Source organism: Rhinoderma darwinii, chromosome 1 (assembly GCF_050947455.1).
Source record: "Rhinoderma darwinii isolate aRhiDar2 chromosome 1, aRhiDar2.hap1, whole genome shotgun sequence".
Classification (NCBI taxonomy): domain Eukaryota; kingdom Metazoa; phylum Chordata; class Amphibia; order Anura; family Rhinodermatidae; genus Rhinoderma; species Rhinoderma darwinii.
The window spans coordinates 159,497,627-159,509,489 of record NC_134687.1 but is presented as its reverse complement, the minus strand read 5'-3'; the positions used below and the strand labels follow the sequence as shown (position 1 = coordinate 159,509,489).

Genomic DNA, 11,863 nt, shown 5'->3' with positions numbered 1-11,863 from the left:
TAATTTTCAGTAAAATTCAGGGAAAATGTCTGACTAGGCAGTGTATGATCACACGACAACTAGGGCAGTGTAGATAAATGGGACGCCTGTATCACATGTTTATATCTTTATACCAAGCTCACGCTCATTGAATGAATTGGAATAAAAAAAAACATACATAAAAAAAATTCATTATGGTAAATAATTCCGCAAATGTAGCCATATTGCTACCATCTTGATAAAAAAATTCATTATGGTAAATAATTCCGCAAATGTAGCCATATTGCTACCATCTTTGTTCCATTTTTGGTGAGAAAAAATACACCAACAGCCAATGCATTTTTCTTTATCAGTAACATTTTTGGAAGGCAGAAATGGGAACCTGTATAAAATGGGAGTAGTTCTAGTGAAAAGTTTATTCTAAACAAGTGCTACATGAAATCCTCTGCTATGTATATTGGAACAAAACCATTTACCATTTAAAAGTTACCTTCACCTTTATTTTACCTTGATAAAAAATGATAGTGGTAGGGAGAAAAAGGGGAGTCTTTAGGAGGCGCTGCTACACACGAGACGAAATGCAAAACCGTGAGAAAAGGTAAGTCACGTATGCAAATAATAAGTACAAAGTTTTATTGGAAGTACAGTGGCAATCTGTTTCAATGCTGGATCAGCATCTTCATCAGGCCATAAGACCTTCAATTTGTACGCTCTTAAATACTAAAATGTTAATAGAAAAAAACCGCCAGAGAAGCGGAGGTCAGAGTGCAATGATGACGTCATACCTTGATAAAAAAAAAAATAGCGCATGTGAAATAAAAGTCTAGCAGTAAACCACCTGAACACATTAAGCATGCTTTTCACATTTACTGAAAACAAAACTCAAGGCAGAAAGACCCCGAACGAAGCAGCAACTGAAGACGGCTGTAGTAAAGGGCTGGCAAAGCAAGTCAAGGGAGAATGATTGGCATTTGGTGGTGTACATTGGTTCAAGACTTCAGGCAGTCATAGACGGCAAAGGATTTGCATCCAAGTATTAAAAATAACCCTTATGTTTTAAATTATGTTAGTTTGTCCAATTACATTGGAAGTAATCACAGACCATGTAGAATGCCAAGCCTCCATCTACAGCTTCTACAAGCCTTGTAAAATGGATTATCTTCAGCCACTTGTTCCTTCCTCAACCAATTATCATCTTTACCCAGGAGTCATGAGTTGTAGTTTGGCACAATACCATATAAATACCATACCATACCACAATTGCCGATACAAGCAAATGTTTTTTATATATGTATCTATACCTTTATATGTCTCCAATTACACCCAAATTGTCCAATAATTTTTGGGAAACGCATGTACTTATGCTCTTAAGTAGTGGTTTCGTGAAGTGGTCAGATACCTAGATACTTATATTACATGTTGCATCTACTAGCATACTAGCATTTATTAACCCCTTCCCGACATCCGCCGCATATATACGTCGCACGTCGGGTGGGGGAGTATCGAGCGGGCTTATAGGCTGAGCCCGCTCAATATGACTGTATGTTACAGCCGACACTTCCGGGTAACGAGACTGTCAGAATCACGATATACTGCAGTACATTAGTATTGCAGTATATCGTGCAAGCGATCCAATGATTGCTGGTTCAAGTCCTCTGGGGGGCAAGTAAAAAATTGTAAAATAAAGCTTTTTTAATAAATACAAAAAAAATTAAAATCAAAAGTTGAAAAAAAAACCTTTTCCCATTTTCCCTCAAGCGCAATGTAAAAAAAAAAAAAATGAACATAACTGGTATCGACGCAGCCATAAAAGTCTGAACTATTACAATATATCATTATTTAGTCCGTACAGTGAACGCTGTAAAAAATAAAAATCGTCAGAATTGTCACTTCATCTCCCACAAAAAATTGAATAAAATGTGATCAAAAAGACTCATGTATCGGCAAAAAATAAACCCTCATACCGCTAAATCGACGGATAAATAAAAAAGTTATGTCTCTCAGAAAATGGCGACAAAACTCACATTTTATTTTTAACAATCAGTTTTTTCCTTGTAAAAGTAGTAAAACATGAAAAAACTATATAAATTTGGTATCACTATAATCATATTCACCTGCAGAATAAAGTTAACATGCCATTTTTACCGTATGGTGAATGCCATAAAAACAAAACCACCCAAAAGATTGAGGAATCGCTGTTTTTTTCCTATTCCGCCCCACAAATTCTTTTTCTCCAGTTTCCCACTACAATATCTGGTACAATAAATGCTGCCGTAAAAATCTACAACTCGTCCTGCAAAAAAAAAAAAGCCCTTATACGGCAATATTGATGGAAAAATAAAAAAGTTACGGCTTTTGGAAGGTGGGGAGGAAAAAACGAAAGTGATTATCTGAAAAATGGCTGTGGCGGGAAGGGGTTATAAGAAAAACACCCTTTTTCTATGTGTGCCCCTGTTATTGGATAATAGTTTCCGTGATGATATTGAGACCAACTGGGCTTATTGTATTTAGTTTGTACATCCAAAATACCTCTCTTTTGCTCAAATGTTCAAGGCTATTGTTTCTTGTAGGGTCTAGATAATCTATTGGGGTGATAGTATAACAATTGAAATCCCCACTGTATTGCAGTGTTGAGTTGTCTTATGCTGTATGAAGCCTTTGCTACAATTTGATCTGTGTTTGTTGAGTCTGCAGTACAATGGTTGTATTGTTCTTCCAATGTACTGCAGGGAGCAGGTACATTGCAATAGATAGATTGACTTAGATTTGGATGTGAGCTCATATTTAATGGCAAAGGTGTTACCTGAATACGTTGATGAAAAGGTGGTTTGATCGTGTGTAATTGTTTTACAACAGGCATTTTTTTTATGCCACATTTATAACTGCTTTTCTTTGCTGTAGCGGTGATGGAATGTTCTGAGAGGCCCTAGTGTCGAACCCGATTGGGCGCTAGCAAATTCTTCAAGGTAGGGGCCCGACCAAAAGTCTTCTTTCAATGCACAATAACGCTGGGCTGGAACAATGAGAAGTGTATGATACTGATTGGTCAGCGTCATACACTTCTCTTCACAACACCCACTTGGTCAAAAGTAAAAACACGCCCAGTTGTCTATTAATTAGGCTCTGTCACCACGTTATAAGTGCCCTATCTTCTTTATAAGGAGATGGGCGCTATAATGTAGGTGACAGTAATGCATTTTATTTAGAAAAACGATCTATTTTAAACCCCTTTATGAGCGATTTTTAGCTTTATGCTAATGAGTTTCTTAATGCCAAAGTGGGCGTGTTTTACTTTAGACTAAGTGGGCGTTGTACAGAGGAGTGTATGATGCTGACCAATCAGCGTCATGCACTTCTCTCCATTCATTTACACTGCACTAGCGATATAGTTATCTCGTTATGTGCAGCTACATACACAAACACTAACATTACTGCAGTGTCCTGATAATGAATATACATCACTACCAGCCTGGACGTGATGTTTATTCGGAATCCTGACACTTTTGAATCTTTTCTGTGAGATTCCAGCAAGGCAAGCGTAATCTCGTTTGAAATGACAGGTTACATCGTAATCTCGTGAGATTACGTTTGCCTTGCTGGAATCTCACAGAAAAGATTCAGACGTGTCACGAATCAATACTGTGGTCGACTGAGCTATTCATTTCGTCAAAATGACGGAACCCTTAAACAACGGTGACAAACTAAAACCATTCGGACCGGATCCGTCACCATTGAAATAAATGGTGATGCAAACGTAGACCTATGGTTTTCGTTTGTTTCAGTTTAGATTCCGTTCATGTGTTCCCCTGACGGAAAGGTCAGACGGAACTCGTGAACGGAGTCCCAACGCAGATGTGAACGAAGCCTTAGCTATTGGCAATTCTTTTGCGCCAGATTTTGGCGCAACTTTGGGGCACGTTGGCGCATTTAAGTCACGTCTCCTTTCCCCTCTAAACCACGCCATCTGGCGCATTTGGAATAGTAAAGATGCCCCATTATGTTGAAGTCATTTATGTCATTGCAATTTTTCTTTAATTTGGTCATAGCACATTAACAATCAATTTACAAAGTCAAGTTCATATAACAATGAATTCTCTCAATACAGACACAAAACAGACCAAAATAAACATGAAAAATAAGTTTCAAATAGTAAAAAAGGATAATGTTAAACTTTAAAATCTGTGTAAAATGACAATGCAGGAGAATATTATAAAACAAACAAACACATTCTGAAGACTGCATTGCTCCACTAAGCTGTCAGTTGTAATCGACAATGATTTTGTCAGTGGGCTTACTACAGTATGCAAGATTGGCACTTCAATATTATCACAACTTCACATTATAATACACATAGTTTAGCATGAGCCATATCCTATGTTAAAATGCTGGTTTCCAAACAGCAACAAATGAAACATTTTTCAAGTGTTATCCATCCCTCCTCTACCTATAAATGCAAACTGAATGGCCGCCTGTTTTCTAAAAGCACGCATATATATTATTATATGAGAACATTTGTAACAGTATTTTGGCCCACAATAACATAATTGTAACAAACATGCAAAACTCAGACACCATTGTTTGAAAAAAATGGACCGTATTTTTCGGACTATAAGACGCACCTGACCATAGGACACACCCAGGTTTTAGGCAACATAAAATAGGAAAAAAATAATTTGTTCTGTTTCACCACATTCTGAGAGCCATAACTTTTTTATACTTTTTTCATCGATTGAGCGGTGTGACGGCTTATTTTTTACGGGATGAGCTGTAGTTTTGTTGGCACCATTTTTTGGTACATATGATTTTTTTGATCACTTTTTTTTTTATTTCATTTTTTTAAGCGCTAAAGGTGACCAAAAAATAATTCTGATACTTATTTTTTTTTATATACGCCGTTCACCATGCGAGTTAAATAATGGTATAGTGTAATAGATCAGACTTTTATGGACGCAGCGATACCAAATTATTTTATTCAAAGGTTGTTTTTTTTTTACTTTTATTATTATTATTTTTATTTTTACACTCCTGAAAATGTATCTAAATCTTTTTTTTTTTTACACATTTTATTAGTTCCGCTAGGGGACTTGAACCAGCAGCCATTTGGAGTTACTCGCTGAGCTACACTGTTTCCAGAACTCCCATAGTAGTGAATGGCAGTTACGGAAGCAGCGTAGCATGCAAGCTACGCTGTTTCAGTAACTCCACATGTAGCCAAGTGGCAGGGAGAGCACAGAAAGCTAGAACGGGGTTTAGGGGCAGGTCCCAGAGATGTGACCCGCATTTATCTGACATTCATGACATATCCTGTGGATATCTTCAGAAAAAGCGTGGTGAACAGCAGCACACGTCTCCCAAGTTTCAATCAATATGTTCTTTTATTAGTCAAACATCCAGTAAAAAAATGGCAACGTTTCGACCCGTGACAGGTGGAGGGTCTTTCTCAAGTCCTTCTTGGAAAATCCCCTATTAATGCCGCAGTCGCTATTGACCGCGGCATTTAACTAGTCAAAGGGGTTTGCCATAAAACACATGTATCCCCTATCCACAGGATAGGGGCTACATGTGGGATCGCTGGGGGTCCGACCGCTGAGACCCCCAGCAATAAGGAGAACAGGGGACCGAAAGTCACCCAAAGTGCTACATGAGAAGCTTGGACTTCCGGGTTCTGTGTCCGGCTTATTTGTTTGACAGCTCCAAAGAAATCAATCACGCATGCGCAGAAGAATCCCATTCATTTCTATGAAGTTGCCGGACACAGAACGCGGAAGTCAAAGCTTCTCATGTAGCACTCTTGGTGACTTTTGGTCCCCATTCTCCTTATCGCTGAGGGTCCGACCCCCAGCGATCACACATGTATCCCCTATCCTGTGGATAGGGGATACATGTGTTTTATGGCACAACCTCTTTAAACGGCCAGGAACACCGAAAGTGCTATTCCTGGCCGTTAGAGCAGCATATCAGCTGTAAAACACAGCTGATACCTGCAGTGTATCGCTCCATACATCACCCCCCCTCCCACTTCATAAAGTGCCGGCACGTCATGGGTCAGGAAGGGGTTAAGTAATGAAGCGGTCAGGGGGCCCGGCACAGCCGGGTCCCTTGACTGCAGACTATAAAATGCAGGGACTTTTTAGCAAGATTTATTCTTTCTAAAAACTGCGTCTAATAGTCCGAAAAATACGGTATATAAAAGTATAAAGTGCCAATGTTCACCATTCTGGAAAACTTTACAACTGTTAACTCGCTCTGTTCATACTTGCATTATGGACTTTCTCTCAAGGTTTCTGGTATTTTTGACCTCAAGAATAGCACAGTCTTCAGCACTATTCTTGCCGTCAAAAATAAGAGCCCCAACAGACTCCATAAGTCAGCGGTTCCAGCATAACTGCCAAAGTGTCATGGCTCCATTATAATCGGAAGATGCTAAGGTGAACAGAACTAAACAATATGTTGGTCCCCGTACAAATACAGTATGTCTTGAACATATAATCACTGTGTACCATCTAAGTAAACAAATGTCATGGTATAAGTTCTGGCAGCTGCAAATTAACTGTCGGTTTCTCCATGCACATTTTCCATATGCACCTTGAGGTAGTCATTTCTTGTAAACTTTTTGTGGCAAACTTGGCACTCTGCCATGGGACGATTAGGGTTATGAGTCAACTTGTGTCGGATCAACATCTTTTTGAGAGAAAATGATAGGTCACAGACCTGAAAAAATAAGTATCACATGACATAAATAAAAGATATACAATTGTATATTTAATATATTTGTGAGGATTTTCAAGAAACTTCCAGAAATTTCCTGATCGTCCTACGGCAGCACACTTAAGGGTTAAGATACTACACCTGACCGCACAGAAGAGACATATTACTGAGCAGTAATCAATTAACCCCTTAGTGACCAGCCCATTTTAGGCCCTAATGACCAAGCTATTTTATTCGTTTTTCTATAGTCGCATTCAAAGAGCTATAACGTTTTTATTTTTTCGTCTACATAGCTGTATGAGGACTTGTTTTTTTGCGGGATTAGTTGTGCTTTTTAATAGCACCATTTTTGGGTGCATATAATTTTTATATTAACTTTTATTAACCTTTTTGGGGGGGATTATAAAAAAAAACTGAAATTCCGCCATTGTTCTATGCGCTTTTAAATTGACGCCGTTCACTATGCGACGTAAATAACATGTTACCTTTATTCTATGGGTCGGTACGATTACAGCGATACCACATATGTAGAGGTTTTTTTATGTTTTACGACTTTTGCACAATAAAAACACTTTTGAACTAAAATTATTTGTTTTTGCATCGTCGCTTTCCAAGAGCCGTAATTTTTTTATTTTTCCATCAATGTAGTGATTTTTTGGGCTTGTTTTCTGCGGGACGAGACGTAGTTTTGAATGGTACTGTTTTGGGGTGCATGGGACTTATTGATTCATTTTTATTATGACTTTTTTGGGGGGCAATGGAAAAAAATTGCAATATCGCCATGGTTTTTTGCGTTTTTTTTTTACGGTGTTCACTTTGCGGTTTAAATTACATATTAACTTTATTAATGGAGTCATTATGGTCGCGGCGATACTACATATGTGTACTTTTTTTTTTTTACACTTTTACTAAATAAAACCACTTTTTATGGAAAAAAAATGGTTTTATTTATTTTTTTACTGTACTTTTTATTAATAATCTTTATTTCACTTTGATTACTTATTTTATTAGTCCCACTAGGGGACTTTACTGTGCGATATTCCGATCGCTGCTATAATGCTCTGGTATACTTCGTATACCAGAGCATTATTGCCTGTCAGTGTAAATCTGATAGGCAATCTGTTAGGACGTGCCTCCGGCGCGTCCTAACAGGCATATGTCCAGGGCAGACCTGGGGGCTTTTATCAGGCCCCTGGCTGCCATGACACCCCATCGGAGACCCGCGATTGCATTCGCGGGCCGCCGATGGGTGACAGAGGGAGCGCACTCCCTCTGTAAACAAAGTTAAATGCCGCGGTCGCTATTGACGGCGGCATTTAACGGGATAAACGGCCGCGATTGAAGTAAACTTCGATCGCGGGCGTTGGAGCAGGAGCTCAGCTGTCATCAGACAGCAGAGCCCCGGCTCCTGCCTGCACGGGAGACCCGTGCAGGACTTAGACTAGGCTGACGTGAAAAGGCGTCAGCCTAGCCTAAAACCCATTAGTGACCGACGTAAAAAGGCATATTAGTGGTCACTAAGGGGTTAAACAATTAGGAGGTCCCAGGTAGCCTTAAATAGAGCCCAAATCCCTTCAGAAAGCGTATTTTTTCTCTTCTATGAACATGGATAGCTGAAGACATTATACCGAAATGCTTTATACAGAGGGTTTCCACTGTCAATAAGCTGCGACCCATGAGGACATGGGGGGCTGTATACTGGGGGTTTCCTCGGTCCCTCGGCCTAGCTTCTAAATCTTACCTGGAAGTGAAGAGAAGCCACAATTCCATTCTGGAGCGGCCACCACCGAAGTAAGGTGTACGCCGGCTTCCAGTGCATGCACCGTGCACTCTCCCGGCTTTGGTGCGTACTGCGCATGCGCGAGAACGGAAGTCTCGCGGGATCCCGGGGGTTCAAGAAAGGACAGCAAATCTGGGGCTGCGGCGCTGGTTATGCTGCTTGACCCTGAAGAATGAAGGTACCTAACTTTGATTGTGTTAATGTTAGAGGGGTTTGTTTCCTTGAGGCCACTTACAGGTTAGATTGTAATTTGCATGCCTATTTTCCCAGATGGCAAGTCCTGCATCTCAAGGGAAACACAAGAGGAAATCCAAGCACATTATGTGTAAAGGTTGTCAGCAACTGTTGCCATGGGATTGGGACCAGAGTTTCTGCTCCTCTTGAAGACCTCCTGAACAATCCCTCCATACTGAAGCCAAGGGATTTCTGTTCTGGTTTAAGGATCAGCTTATGGATACCTTTCAGGAGATTAGGTCGACTGCTATGCCGAAAAAATCTAAAGGTAGAAAGCGGACGCCCTCTCCGCATTCCCCTTCCGAATATGATATATCTGAGGATGATCTGGATTCAGAGGACTCTGATGGGGAACCTCTAGATAATATTTATCTGTTAGATAAAGACAATGTCCTGCACTTGCTGAAAGCAGTCAAACTGACCGTCAAGACCGATAAAGATGTGTCTCATAAACACAAAAAGGAACAAATGTATTATTTTCCGGTCAACAGAGACAGAGTCCTTCCCTCCCATCCTGTTATTACAGATTGGGTCCAGAAAGATTGGGATAAGCCAGAGAGACGTATCGATCAAGGGGCGAGGTTTAACATACCTACAAAACAGATCCCAAGTCTAGTTCTAACTGGGATGTTCCGCCTAAGGCTGAGCTGGCTGTCGCCAGATTATCAAAGAAATCTGTGTTTCCTTCAGAGAACTCCTCACTCTTAAAGGATCCAATGGATCGCAGAGTGGATTCGATATTAAAAAAAGCCTACTCATCGTCGGTTGTTGACGTGTAAAGTGGCATCAGCCGCCATCCCGGTTGCCAGAGCCCTTCGTACATGGCTTAGTCAGCTCCCACAAGATCTAGAGGACAGCATACAGAGAGAGAAGATCTTACATAATATCCTTCTCATGAAAGCACTTGCAGAGTTTTCGTGTCACGAACCGCTGGATGTCTTGAAGTTTTCTTCTAGATCCCTGGCTCTCTCTAATGTGGCGCGTATAACCCTTTGGATCAAGCAATGGACGGGGGACGTGCCATCCAAGAATCATTTCTGTTCCCTACCATTCCATCCCTCCTCTCCCCTCAGCTGGAAGACATCCTTAAGTTGATAAATGTTGAAAGGGGGATTTCCTTCCCAGGCCTCCAAAGAGGCCGCCATTTAAAATCTTTCAAAACCGTTCCAAAAGGTTCCCTAAGGGTCAAAAATATTTCCGTGGGTGTGACAGGCAGTGTAGGTTCAAAAGCAAGCCGGATGGTAAACCCTCCTTCAGGAAGAAATCTCCCTATGAAAGAAATCCTAACTTATGATGCCAAGAGAGAGGTCCAGTAGGTGGAAGGCTAGGAAAGTTTGTTCACCTATGGCTAAAAACGTCCACAGACGCCTGGGTCAGATCCACCATCCAGAATGGCTACTCGTTGGAATTAAACACTATTCCAAAAAACTAATTCTGTATAAACAGAGGAAGAAATCCGGTGGTTCTCATTCTCATTCAAGACTTCATAAGGAAGGGAGAATTGGAAGAAGTCCTGTATCATCAGCGGGGTCGGGGAAAGTACTCCCCTATCTTTGCCATTCCACAAAAGGAAGACAAATGGCGGTTACTGATTTGACATACCTGAACCAATTCTTTGTAAAGAAAAAGTTCAAAATGGAATCTATACAGTCGGTCATAAATATTATCCAAGAAGAAGATTATCTAGCCACTATCGATCTGCAAGATTCATACCTTCATATCCTGGTCCTGAAGAAACACAGGAAATTTCTGCGGGTAGCAGTTCTTCTTCATCATCAAGTCTTACATCTTCAGTCCACTTGCCTGCCCTTTGGGATAACATCAGTGCCCCGAATGTTTACGAAGGTAGCGGTGGTACTCTCTGCAGTACTATGCATGAAAGGGATCTTCGTATGTCCTTACCTGGACGATTGGCTGGTGAGAGCCCCATCAGAGGACATCCTTACAAAGCACCTAAAAGTCACTCTAGACATGCTCATCTCGCACGGTTTCATGATGAACCTCCAAAAGTCTCATCTAACACCATGCACCAGGTTGAAATACTTAGGCTTTCATGGTAGGCACACAGAAAATGTTGCTGACATTGCCCAGCAACCGGATATAATCTATCCGTCAAGGAGTTCAACCACTAATATCACTGAGTCACTGCTCCATCCATCAGGCCATGAGAGTGTTAGGCCTTCTAACATCGGCTATCGATGCGGTACCCTGGGCAAGGGCACACATCCGAGTGTTACAATCCAACATACTAAAAAGTTAAGACAAGAAAATAGTGTTTCTCAACACCCTAATGTCAATATCTCCGGACGTGAGACGGGACCTCCAGTGGTGGCTGGTACCCTACCATCTCGATTGAGTCAGGTCTCTGAGACCAGTTCATCGGATACTCCTCACTACGGATGCATCAGGCTCAGGCTGGGGTGCACATGTGGGAACATCATTGGTGCAAAAGAAATGGTCCAAAAATGACAGCTGCCTTTCATCCAACATGAAAGAACTCAGGGCGATTAAACTAGTCCTATTACACTTTCAGACTACTCCATCGTCACTATGCACAAATTCAGTCAGGCAACCTCCCCGCAGTTTTTTATGTAAACAAGCAGGGAGGGACCAGAAGCAATTCCCTCAAAAAGGAATGCAGTCAGATCATGCGGTGGGCAGAACACAATCTGAGATCAATTTCCGCAGTCCACATTCGAGGAGTGTTGAATCTGAAAGCAGATTGGCTAAGCAGGAATCGGATTCACCCAGGAGAGTGGAGCTTCGATCTGGAAGTCTTCCTTCAAATCACCAGGAAGATGGGAAAACCATCTTCAGAGGTCATGGCGACCGCAAAGAATATCAAATTAAGGAAGTTCTGCTCCCTCAACAGGTCGAATCACCCATATGCCATAGACAGTCTATCATTGAGTTGGGAAAAGACCTTCATATTCCCTGGGTATTGAGGAAAATAAGGGACGAGAAAGTGAAGGCCATAGCGATCATTCCTCATTGGCCCAGAAGGGCATGGTTTCCATTTGTGTTGAATCTCTCGAATGGCAACTTCTGGAAACTTCCATTACGTCCAGATCTCCTGCTACAGGGGGGTTGGTTTCAACCCACGTTAGACAGGTTACAGTTAACGGCATGGAAACTGAACGACAGTCTCTAAAAAATAAGGGC

General features: G+C 41.1%; 1 protein-coding gene across 1 annotated transcript in view; it reads right to left on the bottom strand.

Annotated features, from left to right (window-relative positions):
• Positions 1 to 5,793: 5,793 nt before the first annotated feature.
• The window catches only part of PRDM5 (PR/SET domain 5), a 275,353-nt gene continuing 269,283 nt past the window's right edge, over positions 5,794 to 11,863 (bottom strand). The window contains exon 18 of the mRNA XM_075849722.1: positions 5,794 to 6,690. Coding sequence (XP_075705837.1) covers positions 6,526 to 6,690 — 165 coding nt within the window. The 3' untranslated portion in view covers positions 5,794 to 6,525. The remainder of the gene's footprint in view (positions 6,691 to 11,863) is intronic.